The sequence below is a fragment of the Schistocerca nitens genome, chromosome 11, assembly GCF_023898315.1.
Source record: "Schistocerca nitens isolate TAMUIC-IGC-003100 chromosome 11, iqSchNite1.1, whole genome shotgun sequence".
In the NCBI taxonomy this organism is placed as follows: Eukaryota; Metazoa; Arthropoda; class Insecta; order Orthoptera; family Acrididae; genus Schistocerca; species Schistocerca nitens.
Window position 1 is genome coordinate 10,629,154 of NC_064624.1, and position 18,959 is coordinate 10,648,112.

General features: G+C 45.0%; 1 protein-coding gene across 4 annotated transcripts in view; it reads left to right on the forward strand.

The window, feature by feature from the left end:
- LOC126213045 (poly [ADP-ribose] polymerase tankyrase-1-like) overlaps positions 1-18,959 on the forward strand; it is a 149,387-nt gene that overhangs the window by 28,207 nt on the left and 102,221 nt on the right. For all 4 annotated transcript variants that reach the window (XM_049940618.1, XM_049940620.1, XM_049940617.1 and 1 more), the window contains exon 2: positions 14,174-14,759. In XM_049940618.1, coding sequence (XP_049796575.1) covers positions 14,185-14,759 — 575 coding nt within the window. In that variant the 5' untranslated portion in view covers positions 14,174-14,184. The remainder of the gene's footprint in view (positions 1-14,173; positions 14,760-18,959) is intronic.

Here is an 18,959-nt window from a genome sequence, read left to right on the forward strand (position 1 = left end):
ACTGATGACCTCAGATGTTAAGTCCCATAGTCCTCAGAGCCATTTGAACCCTTTTTGAACTTGACTTCAGCAGCTGTAGGTGCCCTGACATATGTACATAACTCTGTTTCCAAAACAAATGTAAAATCACTGACTGTTGTTGTTGTGGTCTTCAGTCCTCATACTGGTTTGATGCAGCTCTCAATGCTACTCTATCCTGTGCAAGCTGCTTCATCTCCCAGTACCTACTGCAACCTACACACTTCTGAATCTGCTTAATGTATTCATCTCTTGGTCTCCCTATACGATCTTTACCCTCCGCGCTGCCCTCCAATGCTAAATTTGTGATCCCTTGATACCTCAGAACATGCCCTACGAACCGGTCCCTTCTTCTTGTCAAGTTGTGCCACAAACTCCTCTTCTCCCTTATTCTATTCAATACCTCCTCATTAGTTACGTGATCTACCCATCTAATCTTCAGCATTCTTCTGTAGCACCACATATCGAAAGCTTCTATTCTGTCCTTGTCAAAACTATTTATCGTCCATGTTTCACTTCCATACATGGCTACACTCGATACAAATACTTTCAGAAACGACTACCTGGCACTTAAATCTATACTCGATGTTAACGCTTTCCTTGCCATCGCCAGTCTATATATTATATCCTCTCTACTTCGACCATCATCAGTTATTTTGCTCCCCAAATAGCAAAACTCCTTTACTACTTTAAGCGTCTCATTTCCTAATCTCACTCCCTCAGCATCACCCGTCTGAATTCAACTACATTCCATTATACTCGTTTTGCTTTTCTTGATGATGTTCATCTTATACCCTTCTTTCAAGACACTGTCCATTCCGTTCAACTGCTCTTCCAAGTCCTTTGCTGTCTCTGACAGAATTACAATGTCATCGGTGAACCTCAAAGTTTTTATTTCTTCTCCATGGAATTTAATACCTACTCCGAATTTTTCTTTTGTGCCTTTACTGCTTGCTCAATATACAGACTGAATGACATCGGGGAGAGGCTACAACCCTGTCTCACTCCCTTCCCAACTACTTCCCTTTCATGCCCCTCGACTCTTACAACTGCCATCTGGTTTCTCTACAAATTGTAAATAGCCTTTCGCTGCCTGTTTTTTAACCCTGCCACCTTCAGAATTTGAAAGAGAGTATTCCAGTCAACATTGTCAAATCTTTCTCCAAGTCTACAAATGCTAGAAACATAGGTTTGCCTTTCCTTAATCTTTCTTCTAAGATAAGGCGTAAGGTCAGTATTGCCTCACGTGTTCCAACATTTCTAAGGAATCCAAACTGATCTTCCCCGAGGTCTGCTTCTACCAGTTTTTCCATTCGTCTATAAAGAATTCGCGTTAGTGTTTTGCAGCTGTGACTTATTAAACTGATAGTTCGGTAATTTTCACATCTGTCATCACCTGCTTTCTTTGGGATTGGAATTATTATATTCTTCTTGAAGTCTGAGGGTATTTCGCCTCTCTCATACATCTTGCTCACCAGATGGTAGAGTTTTGTCATGACTGGCTCTCCCAAAGCCGTCAGTAGTTCCAATGGAATGTTGTCTACTCCCGGGGCCTTGTTTGAACTCAGGTCTTTCAGTGCTCTGTCAAACTCTTCACGCAGTATCATATCTCCCATTTCATCTTCATCTACATCCTCTTTCATTTCCATAATATTGTCCTCAAGTACATCGCCCTTGTATAGACCCTCTATATACTCCTTCCACCTTTCTGCTTTCCCTTCTTTGCTTAGAACTGCTTCATTTACTGCATTTTGATATTTTCTCCTTTCATCAATTAAATTCAATATTTCTTCCGTTACCCAAGGATTTCTATTAGCCCTCGTCTTTTTACCTACTTGATCGTCTGCCGCCTTCACCACTTCATCCCTCAGAGCTACCCATTCTTCTTCTACTGTATTTCTTTCCCCCATTCCTGTCAATTGTTCCCGTATGCTCTCCCCGAAACTCTCTACAACCTGTGGTTCTTTCAGTTTATCCAGGTCCCATCTCCTTAAATTCCCAACTTTTTGCAGTTTATTCAGTGTTAATCTACAGATTGTGGTCAGAGTCCACACCTGGAAATGTCTTACAATTTAAAGCCTGGTTCCTAAATCTCTGTCTTACTAAGTAAAATTGTTTTTGTGTGAAAACTTCTAATGAGAGGATTTATTTTAAAATACTCAGTGAGTATGATTTTTTTAGTTGACGAATGTGATTATAAGGAGAGGACTTTGTTTGAAACATGTTTATTCAGCTGGAGGAAAAGAAAAACATGATTCGTTTTGTCCCACAAAACTGAGATAATTAATTTCTTCAGAGGGTTTTCCACGTTAAAAATTGACATTTGTCTAATACTTTCTCGCCCACTTTGCACATTTAAACGTGATCGTTGGGTATCATAGACGAACTATTTTGGTTTTCAAGTTACCAGAATTAGAAACTTTAGAACATGATGAAATTTGCCGAAACTGGCATCCAGTTTTTTGTTCAGTTTCCTAGCCAAATACAAAGTGTAAGAAGCTGGATGAGGTATGTAATCACAGTCCTTATTTGTTACGGTGGCAGAGCAGTTACCGTTAGTGCATGTACCAGTTTAAATATGTACCAAAAATCTCTTGGAAACAGGTTCAGACTGCTGGATTTATAACACTACCGTCTGCTACTACTGCACCATAACCTCAATGCCAGAAACAGGTTGCAACATAAAACTATTTTGTAAAAGCAATTATGGTACAAAGCAACAGAGCAGTGTTACCCTCTGAGAGGAATTTTGTTATGTTGACCGTGTTGTTCCTAACGGAGGTGGCTTATCGAAAATGAAAGTCAGAATTACGTAAATATTGGAATAGTAACAAACAAGATTTTGCCTAGCTATATTGTTTAATGAATAACGAAACCGGTCGCCAGCCTAATTAGGCATGAGAATGATTAACATTCTCGTTCAAGAAAATATTTATTAGTAATTATAACAGACAAACACAACCTAGACTTGGCCACACGCGAGTGCACTGAACTCTGACACACATATGTTTTAAGATTGAAGCTAACAACTGGAGCAGCACTAGCTATTTGCAAAATTATAACATGTACAGAAAAACAGTCACTTTCAGGACTTATACAAACTGAATGGTCTTTATACTGATAATATGCACACTAAAGAGACAAACACTTAGTACTCATGAACATATAATTTCCTACTATGCAGTTTTCCACTTTTTCTACTTCGAAACACAATGTTAATAAAATTTCAAGAACTGACTCACCTTTCAGAATTTACTGTAGGTATCAATTTGATCATTAGCTAAGCAAAACTTTAGAAGCCTCAGTTTCAAGAACTTTAACAGTTGGCTACAGTACTTTAAATAGCAGTTTTAATAGGAAAATTATATTCAGCAAGCATCATTAACTCGAACTCACTCTCTTACCACATTGACTTTAACTTTACTCTGTCCAATAGGCATTAATTAGCAAACTGAGTTTTAACGTACTTTCAGTAAGGACACTCGGTAATCACTTTAGTTCAAACGGAGAGGACCCTGAGAGGTGTTATGACGAGGAGAAAAATCAAGGTAGGTACATAAATTCAGATACACATTACCTTATATTTCAGCACAATAACACATCCATTAAGCTGATCCTTCACTGTACATCCTTATAGTATTACGTTGCAATGATTGCGCAATGTGGTGGCATCTGCATGTTGGTAGGTGGAATTATAGGCAGAATTGCTGGACTCTGTCATTTCTTGGTGGCGATGATAGATACAAATTCCAGCTATTTATTCATCCATCCGAGGCCTTGGAAAGAAGCAGGAAAAGCCTCTCTCTGAATCAGCACAATATGCACCTTTATAATGGCAGTGCACGGACTTGCAGCTCGTCTCCGACTGCTGGCTCGTCTCCGCCTGACTATCAGTTCCACCTTTTCCACCTAAGCCAACCACAATTCGCGCGCTACATATTTCCGTTCCCGAGGGGAACCACACTACCTCTTACACACAAAATTACTAAGATTCCTAAGTGAGGATCAGCAGTTTACATAACAGCAAACAAACGCATTGAATAACACACAACATTTGCACATATTAACATGTCTACAAAAAATTATTTACACAAAATTACAATTATATACAGTAAGTTTTGTTCCCTCCAAATGGGACAAAGCACTTAAACGAGAGATATGCTACACAGCATACAATCAAATCATGACATCAAAGTTTTAACAAAGAAAGGAGTATACAGTTTTATGTTACCTATTCAAACAAACACATTTACAGAAGCTCAATGATGTAACATTAAATAAAATGAAGGCAAAACAAAATCAGTACAGCATTAGAGCTGTGGTGTTACAGATTGATATTCTTCTCCTCCACGACTTAGCAGCACTGGAGAACGCTTCCAGCAGATACTGAGTTTGTGTGCAAATGCGAAAGTCCATCGAAGTGCAAATCTGCTTCTCATTGCGTCATACACAACATGTAAAACCAGTTCTTGTTGAGTGAACCAGTAAAGTTCCCTCGGGAGGTTCATTCAATGTAAACTGCCAATCTTTTGCTTGCTTCAAATACCGGCATCACTGTACGGAGGCAAAAATGACAAAATACAAACGCTTATTCTACGTAAACGCCGGACATAATGGATATACACGGATGTCATTTCTTATAAAATCCTAACAAAACATTGCACGCGTTTGGTTGAGGACGCGTCAGAAACGCAGTGCTGCCAGCCAAACTGATATTTTGTCTTCTACACCTGTGAAATCTGTGAACTAAAAGACTCACAGTGCAACTGAAACAGTTATTCATTGGAGAATGGAATTCTGTTGCATGTAAACAGAACTGTGGACACGTTTGACCTGACCAGATGTAAACACAAAACTATCGCTTTAATAGTGTGAATTTCAGAGCAATCGTGTTAACTGTACTACTACATGTGTCATAGCAATTATGCAAATTGTTTAATTGTTAAAATCAGGGCTTGCTTTCAGATATACATGAGAAAAACTTTAGCTGTCAATTCCACTCCACACAGCGCGTAATAAACTCGGCTTACTCCTTCGAATCACGTGACTTACAAGGGGAGGCAGTGCAGTAGGCTGTCAGCTGATGAGTCTGTAGTTTTGCGATGACGTACAAGGTACGTTCTTGTAAGAGAAGTATACTTTGTCATGGATGAACAAATTATTCTGGCAATATTTGCGTCGCTGACGCCAATGTAACTTTCTACGACTCGCAGAATCAGCAATGGCGCCTGCCAACAACGCTTTATAACACAAAAGGGGCTAGTCACCAGATAGGTACGTCCTCATAAGAGCTCTCAGAAAAAGAGAGTTCACATTGAATTAACGCAGGTAATGAAATGAAATGATCGAATGGCATTGTTGGCCGGGAGGCTCCATTCGGAGCAGTTTGGCCGCCATATTGGGAGTCCTCTTTAGTTGACGACACTTCGGCGACTTGGCGAGTAAATGATTATGAAAATGGTGGACACACAACACCCAGTCCCCTGCCGAGAATCGAATCCGGGCCCCCTGCGACGTAGGCGGTAACGCCACCGCTACGCTACGCAGGCGGAGGGTCGTAGGACCGTTGCTATTCACAATATACATAAATGACCTTGTGGATGACATCGGAAGTTCACTGAGGCTTTTTGCGGATGATGCTGTGGTGTATCGAGAGGTTGTAACAATGGAAAATTGTACTGAAATGCAGGAGGATCTGCAGCGAATTGACGCATGGTGCAGGGAATGGCAACTGAATCTTAATGTAGACAAGTGTAATGTGCTGCGAATACACAGAAAGATAGATCCCTTATCATTTAGCTACAAAATAGCAGGTCAGCAACTGCAAGCAGTTAATTCCATAAATTATCTGGGAGTACGCATTAGGAGTGATTTAAAATGGAATGATCATATAAAGTTGATCGTCGGTAAAGCAGATGCCAGACATATTCATTGGAAGAATCCTAAGGAAATGCAATCCGAAAACAAAGGAAATAGGTTACAGTACACTTGTTCGCCCACTGCTTGAATACTGCTCAGCAGTGTGGGATCCGTACCAGATAGGGTTGATACAAGACATAGAGAAGATCCAACGGAGAGCAGCGCGCTTCGTTACAGGATCATTTAGTAATCGCGAAAGCGTTATGGAGATGATAGATAAACTCCAGTGAAAGACTCTGCAGGAGAGACGCTCAGTAGCTCGGTACGGGCTTTTGTCAAAGTTTCGAGAACATACCTTCACTGAAGAGTCAAGCAGTATATTGCTCCCTCCTACGTATATCTCGCGAAGAGACCGTGAGGATAAAATCAGAGAGATTAGAGCCCACACAGAAGCATACCGACAATCCTTCTTTCCACGAACAATACGAGACTGGAATAGAAGGGAGAACCGATAGAGGTACTCAGGGTACCCTCCGCCACACACCGTCAGGTGGCTTGCGGAGTATGGATGTAGATGTAGATGTATGTCTTGAGTCATATTTCTCATGGGTATTAACTGTTACAGTCGCTATTTGCTCAGCGCAACTAAGTAAGTCCTTATTTACAAGATAAATAATTTATGATCACAATACTTGATTCGCAAGACAATAAAATTTACAATGACGATAACCGGTATACTACAGTATCCATTGCTTTATGCTATGCTATGGTGGTGGTGCTTAGCTCTTTTTGATAGTTATTTCTGATTAAAGGTCTTTTGCGGAGTCTGCATATCATATGTCTAATGGCTGCGAGTTCTCGAGAATGTAGGTAGTCACATTTCTTGTGTATTGCTGTTTCTTTTCAAAACATCATTGCAACTGTGATAGTTTTAGATTTTTGATTTTTTAAGTTCAAGATTGTGTATAGTTTCTTTAAAGAGAACTAAATGTTTTGAAGTATCTTTATCTGTTTGTTTAGTCTGTGCACTGTCACAGTATCAGGCATGCTACTGATGTTTCTGCACGAGCAATTTTCCTACACTTGCACATGGTGGGGAGCACATGATGTGCTCCATCTGTATTGTGCCAGTGATGAGACCAGCACGTCTTGGCTTACACTATGTGCACCCGAATTTAAAGTGAAGTGAGCATAACCGGCCAGTGTGGCCGATTGGTTGTAGGCGCTTCAGTCTGCAACCACGTGACCGCTGTGGTCCCAGGTTCGAATCCTGCCTCGGGCATGGATGTTTGTGATGTCCTTAGGTTGGTTAGGTTTAAGTAGTCCTAAGTTGTAGGGGACTGATGACCTCAGATGTTAAGTCCCGTATTTTTCAGAGCCATTTGAACCATTTGAAGCGAGCATACCTCTGATTATAATGCTTGTACTGACATTTCGCTGAAGCCGGCACACGTAAGGTACACTACGTGATCAAAAGTATCCGGACACACGACTGAAAATGACTTCCAAGTTTGTGAAGCCCTCCATCAGTAATGCTGGAATTCAGGTGTAGGTCCGTCCTTAGCCTGAGTGACAGCTTCCACCCCAGCAGGCATACGTTCGATCAGGTGCTGGAAGGTTTCTTTGGGAATGGCAGCCCATTCTTGATGGAGTGCTGCACTGAGGAGAGGTATCGATGTCGGTTGGTGAGGCCTGGCACGAAGTCGGCGTTCCAAAACATCCTAAAGGTCTTATATAGGATTCAGGTCAGGACTCTGTGCAGATCAGTCGATTACGGGGATCTTATTGTTGTGTAACCACTCCGCAACAGGCCGTGCATTATGAACAGGTGCTCGATCGTGTTGAAAGATGCAATCGCCATCCCCGAATTGCTCTTCGACAGTGGGAAGCAAGAAGGTGCTTAAAACATCATTGTAGGTCTGTGCTGTGGTAGTGCCACGCAAAACAACAAGAGGTGCAAGCCCCATCCATGAAAAACAAGACCACACTGTAACACCATTGTCTCCGAATTTTACTGTTGGCACTACACACGCTGGCAGATGACGTTCACCGGGCATTCGCCATACCCGCACCCTAGCAACGGATCGCCACATTGTGTACCGTGATTCGTGACTCCATACAACGTTTTTCCACTGTTCAATCGTCCAATGTTTGCGCTCCTTACACCAAGCGAGGCGTCGTTTGGCATTTACCGGCGTGAAGTGTGGCTTGTGAGCAGCCACTCGACCATAAAATCAAAGTTATTTCACCTCTGGCCAAACTTTCATAGTACATCTACATCTACATCTACATCCATACTCCGCAAGCCACCTGACGGTGTGTGGCGGAGGGTACCTTCAGTACCTCTATCGGTTCTCCCTTCTATTCCAGTCTCGTATTGTTCGTGGAAAGAAGGATTGTCGGTATGCCTCTGTGTGGGCTCTAATCTCTCTGATTTTATCCTCACGGTCTCTTCGCGAGATATACGTAGGAGGGAGCAATATACTGCTTGACTCTTCAGTGAAGGTATGTTCTCGAAACTTTGACAAAAGCCCGTACCGAGCTACTGAGCGTCTCTCCTGCAGAGTCTTCCACTGGAGTTTATCTATCATCTCCGTAACGCTTTCGCGATTACTAAATGATCCTGTAACGAAGCGCGCTGCTCTCCGTTGGATCTTCTCTCTGTCTTGTATCAACCCTATCTGGTACGGATCCCACACTGCTGAGCAGTATTCAAGCAGTGGGCGAACAAGCGTACTGTAACCTACTTCCTTTGTTTTCGGATTGCATTTCCTTAGGATTCTTCCAATGAATCTCAGTCTGGCATCTGCTTTACCGACGATCAACATTATATGATCATTCCATTTTAAATCACTCCTAATGCGTACTCCCAGATAATTTATGGTATTAACTGCTTCCAGTTGCTGACCTGCTATTTTGTAGCTAAATGATAAAGGATCTATCTTTCTGTGTATTCGCAGCACATTACACTTGTCTACATTGAGATTCAATTGTCATTCCCTGCACCATGCGTCAATTCGCTGCAGATCCTCCTGCATTTCAGTACAATTTTCCATTGTTACAACCTCTCGATACACCACAGCATCATCCGCAAAAAGCCTCAGTGAACTTCCGATGTCATCCACCAGGTCATTTATGTATATTGTGAACAGCAACGGGCCTATGACACTCCCCTGCGGCACACCTGAAATCACTCTTACTTCGGAAGACTTCTCTCCATTGAGAATAACATGCTGCGTCCTGTTATCTAGGAACTCCTCAATCCAATCACACAGGTCTGATAGTCCATATGCTCTTACTTTGTTCATTAAACGACTGTGGGGAACTATCGAACGCCTTGCGGAAGTCAAGAAACACAGCATCTACCTGTGAACCCGTGTCTCGTGGACGAATAGCGCGAGCTGGGTTTCACATGATCGTCTTTTTCGAAACCCATGCTGATTCCTACAGAGTAGATTTCTAGTCTCCAGAAAAGTCATTATACTCGAACATAATACGTGTTCCAAAATTCTACAACTGATCGACGTTAGAGATATAGGTCTATAGTTCTGCACATCTGTTCGACGTCCCTTCTTGAAAACGGGGATGACCTGTGCTCTTTTCCAATCCTTTGGAACGCTACGCTCTTCTAGAGACCTACGGTACACCGCTGCAAGAAGGGGGGCAAGTTCCTTCGCGTACTCTGTGTAAAATTGAACTGGTATCCCATCAGGTCCAGAGGCCTTTCCTCTTTTGAGCGATTTTAATTGTTTCTCTATCCCTCTGTCGTCTATTTCGATATCTACCATTTTGTCATCTGTGCGACAATCTAGAGAAGGAACTACAGTGCAATCTTCCTCTGTGAAACAACTTTGGAAAAAGACATTTAGTATTTCGGCCTTTAGTCTGTCATCCTCTGTTTCAGTACCATTTTGGTCACAGAGTGTCTGGACATTTTGTTTTGATCCACCTACCGCTTTGACATAAGACCAAAATTTCTTAGGATTTTCTGCCAAGTCAGTACATAGAACTGTACTTTCGAATTCATTGAACGCCTCTCGCATAACCCTCCTCACACTACATTTCGCTTCGCTTAATTTTTGTTTGTCTGCAAGGTTTTGGCTATGTTTATGTTTGCTGTGAAGTTCCCTTTGCTTCCGCAGCAGTTTTCTAACTCGGTTGTTGTACCACGGTGGCTCTTTTCCATCTCTTACGATCTTGCTTGGCACATACTCATCTAACGCATAATGTACGACGGTTTTGAACTTTGTCCACTGATCCTCAACACTATCTGTACTTGAGACAAAACTTTTGTGTTGAGCCAACAGGTACTCTGAAATCTGCTTTTTGTCACTTTTTCTAAACAGAAAAATCTTCCTACCCTTTTTAATGTTCCTATTTACGGCTGAAATCATCGATGCCGTAACCGCTTTATGATCGCTGATTCCCTGTTCTGCGTTAACTGTTTCAAATAGTTCGGGTCTGTTTGTCACCAGAAGGTCTAATATGTTATCGCCACGAGTCGGTTCTCTGTTTAACTGCTCAAGGTAGTTTTCAGACAAAGCACTTAAAAAAATTTCACTGGATTCTTTGTCCCTGCCACCCGTTATGAACGTTTGAGTCTCCCAGTCTATATCCGGCAAATTAAAATCTCCACCCAGAACTATAACGTGGTGGGGAAATCTACTCGAAATATTTTCCAAATTAGCCTTCAGGTGCTCAGCCACAACAGCTGCTGAGCCAGGGGGCCTATGGAGACATCCAATTACCATGTCTGAGCCTGCTTTAACCGTGACCTTCACCCAAATCATTTCACATTTCGGATCTCCGTCAATTTCCTTCGATACTATTGCACTTCTTATCGCTATAAACACGCCTCCCCCTTCACTGTTCAGCCTGTCTCTGCGGTATACATTCCAATCCGAGTTTAGGATTTCATTACTGTTTACGTCTGGTTTCAGCCAACTTTCTGTCCCTAGTACTATATGGGCGTTGTGACCGTTTATTAATGAGAGTAGTTCTGGGACCTTTCTATAGACGCTCCTGCAGTTTACTATTAGCAAATTAATATTGTTATTCCCTGTTGCATTTTGCCTACTCCTACCTTGTCGAGTCTCAGGAGGCGTCTTGTCGGGCCTAGGGAGGGGATTCTCTAACCTAAAAAACCCCCATGTGCACTCCACACGTACTCCGCTACCCTTGCAGCCGCTTCCGGCGTGTAGTGCACGCCTGACCTATTCAGGGGGACCCTACATTTCTCCACCCGATAGCGGAGGTCGAGAAATTTGCACCCCAGATCTCCGCAGAATCGTCTGAGCCTCTGGTTTAAGCCTTCCACTCGGCTCCAAACCAGAGGACCGCGATCGGTTCTGGGAACGATACTACAAATAGTTAGCTCTGATTCCACCCCGCTAGCGAGGCTTTCCGCCTTCACCAACTCCGCCAACCGCCTGTACGAACTGAGGATGACCTCTGAACCCAGACGGCAGGAGTCATTGGTGCCGACATGAGCAACAATTTGCAGTCGGGTGCACCCAGTGCTCTCTATCGCCGCCGGTAGGGCCTCCTCCACATCTCGGATGAGACCCCCCGGCAAGCAGACAAACACTGGCCTTCTTTCCCGACCTTCCCGCTATTTCCCTAAGGGGCTCCATCACCCGCCTAACGTTGGAGCTCCCAATAACTAATAAACCCCTCCCCCCGTGTGCCTGCTCGGACCTTGCTGAAGGAGCGGCCACATGTCCACTCATAGGCTGAGCGGGCGATGCCACACGGCCAGCCTCCACATTGACCCTCCGCCTCGTGCGCCGCGAACCTGCAGTGGACCCTGATGCAGTTTGGAATTCCTGTGTGATTATCCGGATAGACGTCTGCCTATTACACATTACGACATTCTACGACTGTCAGCGGTCTCTGTCAGTCAACAGACGAGGTCGGCCTGTACGCTTTTGTGCTGTACGTGTCCCTTCACGTTTCCACTTCACTATCACATTGGAAACAGTGAACCTAGGGATGTTTAGGAGTGTGGAAATCTCGCGCACAGACGTGTCACACAAGTGACACCTGAACACCTAGCCACATTCGAAGTCCGTGAGTCCGTAGAGCGCCCCATTCTGCTCTCTTACAATGCCTAGTGACTACTGAGGTCGCCGATATGGAGTACCCGGCAGTAGGTGGCAGCACAATGCACCTAATATGAAAAACGTACGTTTTTGGGGGTGACCTGTTACTTTTGATCACATCCTGTATATTCCGCTCGCTGATATCCTTAAGGGGCTACTGCACTTCAACTTACATTGCATGCACTAATATTTACCTGATGGTAGCGGAAATACATAATCCTATCATTGTTTGCACAATACAGGGCGAGTCAAAAGTACTTGGACACCTCCATAAGTTGGAAGATTGAAGGGAAGATTTAAATGTGATGATGTTAACATAGGTTTGACGTGGGGCCGCAATGTTTGGAGTGAATGTCATTCATGGCCGCCATCTTGAAATTCGCCATTTTGGATTCAAGTCTATATTTTTTTTTAAATGGGAAGGGGGGTGTGTGACACTTCAAATAACACTCGTTTCAGCTCTGGAATTTAGTGGTGTAATTTGTTTTTGTCTACCTTGAACAGTTTAGAGGTTATTAATGTTGAAAGTTGGGAAAGTACCTTCATACCGAATGCTACAACACATGGTCGACGTGTTGTCCATCCCGTGCAATGCACAACTGTAATCGCCGCAACCACATTAATAATTCCTAAACTGTACAAGATAGGCAAAAACAAATTACACCACTCAATTCCAGAGCTCAAGCGAGTGTTACTTGATGTGTCATACACCCCTCTTACTCACTTAAAAAAATGACTTGAATCCAAAATGGCGGATTTCAAGATGGCGGCCATGTATGACATTCACTCCAAAAGTTGCGGCCCCACGTCAAACCAATGTTCCCATCATCACATTTCAATTTTCCCTTTAATCTTCCAACTTATGAATGTGTCCAAGGGTTGGGTTGGGTTGTTTTGGGGGAAGGAGACCAGACAGCGAGGTCATTGGTCTCATCGGGTTAGGGAAGGACGGGGAAGGAAGTCGGCCGTGCCCTTTCAGAGAAACCATCCCGGCAATTGCCTGGAGCGATTTAGGGAAATCACGGAAAACCTAGATCAGGATGGCCGCACGCAGATCGAACCGTCGTCCTCCTGAATGCGAAAGGTGTCCAAAGACTTTTGACTCGCCCTGTATTATGAAAACGGAAGTTGGCACTCACCATATAGTGGAGATGCTGAGTTGCAGATAGGCATGCCAAAAAGTGTCACAAATAAAGCTGTCGTGAAAACTAGATGACACACGAGCATGCACACACACACTCGTGCAAACACAACTTTCACATCTGGCTGCAGTCTCGGGTAACTGAAGCCAAACTGTGAGCAGCAGTACCAGAACATGATTGAAGTGGCGACTGAGTGGGGGTGACGAGGTGGCTGGGTCTGGGAGGGGGGGACAGTAGGGTAGTGACGACTGAGTGGGGGTGAGGAGTTGGCTGGGTCAGGGAGGGGCCGGCCGGAGTGGCCGAGCGGTTAAAGGCGCTACAGTCTGGAACCGCACGACCGCTACAGTCGCAGGTTCGAATCCTGCCTCGGGCATGGATGTGTGTGATGTCCTTAGGTTAGTTAGGTTTAAGTAGTTCTAAGTTCTAGGGGACTTATGACCACAGCAGTTGAGTCCCATAGTGCTCAGAGCCATTTGGTCAGGGAGGGGGGGACAGTAGGGTAGTGACGATTGAGTGGGGGGTGATGAGGTGGCTGGATCATGGAGGGGGGGATAGTAGGGTAGTGATGACTGAGTGGGGGGTGTGGAGGTAGCTGGGAGGGGGGATAGCAGGGTAGTGACAACTGAGTGGGGGTGAGGTGGCTGGGCCAGGGAGGGGGGGGGTATAATAGGGTAGTGACGATGAGTTGGGGGCGAGGAGGTGGCTGGGTCAGGGAGGGGGGGGATAGTAGGATAGTGACGACTGAGTGCTGAGATTGTCACCCAGGTCATTGATATAGATCAGGAACAGCAGAGGTCCCAGGACGCTTCCCTGGGGAACACCTGATATCACTTCAGTTTTACTCGACGATTTGCCGTCTATTACTACGAACTGCGACCTTCCTGACAGGAAATCACGAACCCAGTCGCACAACTGTCCAGTCGCGGGCCGGATGCGAGGGATGTCCGGCCAGCTAACGTGAGCAGGTTTCGGCCCGCGGGCCGTAGTTTGGAGACCCCTGCTGTACAGCATCACTGAGAAAATTCCACCGCTGATATGCTGCGTATTTTTCAGGCTCGACCTGAATGGCGGATACGAAGCGTGAGGAAGGCAGCTTTGCAAGTGACATGCTGGCGCTGATGGAGTCCGGGGATGGCGCTGACGTGACGCTGGTGGTCGGCGACTCGGAGTTGGCGGCCCACAGTCTGATTCTGGCAGCGAGGAGCCCAGTCTTTGCCGCGATGTTGCGGAGTGACATGCGCGAAGCCCTCAGCCGGCGCGTGGAGATAACCGACATGCAGGAAGCTGTGGTGCGCCAGATGGTGCTGTTCATGTACACGGAGACAGTGCCACAGCAGGGGAGCATGGCGGCCGAGCTGTTGGAGGCCGCCGAGAAGTACAACCTGCCGCTGCTGAGGAAGAGGTGCGAGGAGCAGCTGGCGCGGGACATCACCGTGGACAACGCCGCCGCCACCGCCGCCCTCGCCGTTCTCCACCGCTGTCCGGGACTGAAGACCACCGCCGTGGAGTTTGTGGCCGGCCACCCTGCGGTCATGGCCACCACTGGCTGGACGCAGCTGCTGAGGGGGAACGCAGACGTCGCAGCGGAGATCTGCGGCCAGTTGGCGAAGCTTCTGCCGCCAGCTCCACTGGAAAACAGGTTGGGATAACGTGTGTGTGTGTGTGTGTGTGTGTGTGTGTGTGTGTGTGTGTGTGTGTGTGTGTGTGTGTGTTTGAAAGCTCCCCATACTACAATGAATTGGTCTCAGTACAACGCCAAACAGGTCTTCAGAAACTGTGATTGCATGCTTCATGTAGAAAGGTCCCAATCTACAGGGTGGTTGGGTTGGGTTGGGTTGTTTGGGGGAACAGGCCAAACAGCGAGGTCATCGGATTAGGGAAGGATGGGGAAGTAAGTCGGCCGTACCCGTTCAAAGGAACCATCCCGGCATTTGCCTGGAGAGATTTAAGGGAAATCACGGCAAACCTAAATCAGGATGTCCGGACGCGGGATTGAACCGTCGTCCTCCTACAGGGTGGCGCACGAAATGTGTTATCAATTGTTTCTTTCACAATTTACGACACACATTAGATATCCCGCTGGGATCTCTACAGCAGTACCAGCAGAGCTTGGAAAAAGAAATGAGTTCCTTGTTTATACAGGGTGTTGCAAAAAGGTACAGCCAAACTTTCAGGAAACATTCCTCACACACAAATAAAGAAAAGATGTTATGTGGACATGTGTCCGGAAACGCTTAAGTTCCATGTTAGAGCTCATTTTAGTTTGGTCAGTATGTACTGTACTTCCTCGATTCACCGCCAGTTGGCCCAATTGAAGGAAGGTAATGTTGACTTCGGTGCTTGTGTTGACACGCGACTCATTGCTCTACAGTACTAGCATCAAGCAGATCAGTACGTAGCATCAACAGGTTAGTGTTCATCACGAACGTGGTTTTGCAGTCAGTGCAATGTTTACAAATGCGGAGTTGGCAGATGCCCATTTGATGTATGGATTAGCACGGGGCAACAGCCGTGGCGTGGTACGCTTGTATCGAGACAGATTTCCAGAACGAAGGTGTCCCGACAGGAAGACGTTCGAAGCAATTGATCGGCGTCTTAGGGAGCACGGAACATACCAGCCTGTGACTCGCGACTGGGGAAGACCTAGAACGACGAGGACACCTGCAATGGACGAGGCAATTCTTCGTGCAGTTGACGATAACCCTAATGTCACCGTCAGAGAAGTTGCTGCTGTACAAGGTAACGTTGACCACGTCACTGTACGGAGAGTGCTACGGGAGAACCAGTTGTTTCCGTACCATGTACAGCGTGTGCAGTCACTATCAGCAGCTGATTGGCCTCTACGGGTACACTTCTGCGAATGGTTCGTCCAACAATGTGTGAATTCTCATTTCAGTGCAAATGTTCTCTTTACGGATGAGGCTTCATTCCAACGTGATCAAATTGTAAATTTTCACAATCGACATGTGTTGGCTGACGAGAATCCGCACGCAATTGTGCAATCACGTCATCAACACAGATTTTCTGTGAACGTTTGGGCAGGCATTGTTGGTCATGTCTCGATTGGGCCCCATGTTCTTCCACCTACGCTCAATGGAGCACGTTATCACGATTTCATACGGGATACTCTACCTGTGCTGCTAGAACATGTGCCTTTACAAGTACGACACAACATGTGGTTCATGCACGATGGAGCTCCTGCACATTTCAATCGAAGTGTTCGTACGCTTCTCAACAACAGATTCGGTGACCGATGGATTGGTAGAGGCGGACCAATTCCGTGGCCTCCACGCTCTCCTGACCTCAACCCTCTCGACTTTCATTTATGGGGGCATTTGAAAGCTCTTGTCTACGCAACCGCGGTACCAAATGTAGAGACTCTTCGTGCTCGTATTGTGGACGGCTGTGATACAATACGCCATTCTCCAGGGCTGCATCAGCGCATCAGGGATTCCGTGCGATGGAGGGTGGATGCACGTATCCTCACTAACGGAGGACATTTTGAACATTTCCTGTAACAAAGTGTTTGAAGTCACGCTGGTACGTTCTATTGCCGTGTGTTTCCATTCCATGATTAATGTGATTTGAAGAGAAGTATTAAAATGAGCTCGAACATGGAAAGTAAGTGTATCTGGACACATGTCCACATATTTTCTTTCTTTGTGTGTGAGGAATGTTTACTGAAAGTTTGGCCGTACCTTTTTGTAAAACCCTGTATAAATGATATGCCCTCTAGTATTATGGGTAACTCTAAAATATTTCTGTTTGCTGATGACACTAGCTTGGTAGTAATGGATGTTGTGTGCAACACTGACTCGGTTTCAAATAGTGCAGTACATGACCTCAGTTCATGGCTTGTAGAAAATAAACTAACGTTAGATCACAGTAAGACTCAGTTTTTAACAGTTTCTAACACACAACTCAACAAAACTTAACGTTTTAAACTCACAGAGCGGGCATATGATTAGTGAAACTGAACAGTTCAAATTTCTAGGTCTTCAGATAGATAGTAAGCTGTCGTGGAAAGTCCACGTTCAGGATCATGTTCAAAAACTTAATACTGCCATTTTTACTATTCGAACGGTATCAAAAGTGAGTGATAGTTCGACACGTAAATTAGTCTACTTTGCTTATTTTCATTCACTTATGTCGTATGGTATTATGTTTTGGGGTAACTGTTCCCATTCTAGAAGGATATTTTTGGCTCAGAAACGGGCGGTTCGGGCAATAAGTGGTGTGAGTTCACGAACCTCTTGTCGACCTCTGTTCACGAGTCTGGGTATTTTGACACTGGCCTCTCAATATGTATATTCCTCATTGTCATTTCTTGTTACCAATATTAGTTTATTCCCAAAAATAAGCAGCTTTCATTCGGTTAATACTCTGCAGAAATCAAACCTCCATCGGGATCGGACCTCCCTAACTCTTGTGCAAAAAGGTATGCAGTATACTGCTGCATCCGTTTTCAATAAGCTGCCACTCGAATTCAAAAATCTTAGCAGTAATCCACGCGCTTTCAAATCGAAACTGAAGAGTTTCCTCATGGGTCACTCCTTCTATTCTGTCGAGGAGTTCCTTGAAAAATTAAGCTGATTCTTTTGTATTGCTGATAGCGTTTACTTAAACGCATGGAAAGACTTTTTGTCAGGTTCATGAACATTTATTTTTATGTGTTATTACTTTTATGTTGTAAGTTCATGTACTGACACGTTCCATGACCTTGAAAATTTGGTCCTACGGAACGTGACGTGTAAATAATTAAAAAAAATGACGTGTAATTCACGATACTGCCGCTAGGAGACTAGTAAGCAGCAATGGCTGACAATGGAAGACTTACGACACAGCAACGATCGGCAATTGTGTTACTTTTTCGTAAAATGAAAAGCCCTGTTGTGACTCAGAGGCGTTTTCGACAACAGTTTAACACACGATGGGTCCCTTGCAAGAAGACGATCCACAGTTTGTACGATAAATTTGTACAGGATGGAACAGTATTGGAAGCGAAGAGACCTCGGCCTAAGCCGGTTTGTTCGCCGGACAATATTGAAGTGGTACGAGTTGCTGAACAGACAAGTCCCGGGAAATCGTGTAGAAAGGCAGCAGTGGGAATATCCAGACGCTCCGTTCAACGCATCCTTAAAAGTGACCTCCGTATGTACCCGTACAAGATGACCTGTGCACAGAAGCTCACTGAAGAACACGAGCAGCAGAGACTACTGTTTGCTCAGTGGGCGGAGGATAGGGAAGAAACTCTCAACAACGTTTGGTTTTCAGACGAGGCGCATTTTCATTTAGGCGGTGTGGTTAAAAAACAAAATGTACGATTTTGGGGCACTGAAAACCCACAAGTGCTTCATGAACGACAGCATTATGCTCCGAGGATTACAGTGTGGGCAGCAATTTCCAGTCACGGACCCTTTTTCTTTGAAGAAACTGTGAACAGCGAGCGTTATTTGAGCATGTTCCGCAATAGCTCCATTCCACAGCTTCTTGCTACTGCCTTGCCCTTCAACACGCTGTGGTTCGTGCAAGATGGAGCAAGGCCACATACTGCAAACTCTGTGTTGGAGTTTTTACACGAGCACTTCGACGTGCGGATCATCCACTCAGGTTTCCAGGTCGTTTCAGTGACGGAAAAAATTGGCCCCCCAATACCCCAGACCTCAATGAAATGCTTCAAATGGCTCTGAGCACTATGGGACTCAACTTCTGAGGTCATTAGTCCCCTAGAACTTAGAATTAGTTAAACTTAACTAACCTAACGACATCACACACATCCATGCCCGAGGCAGGATTCGAACCTGCGACCGTAACGGTCTCGCGGTTCCAGACTGTAGCG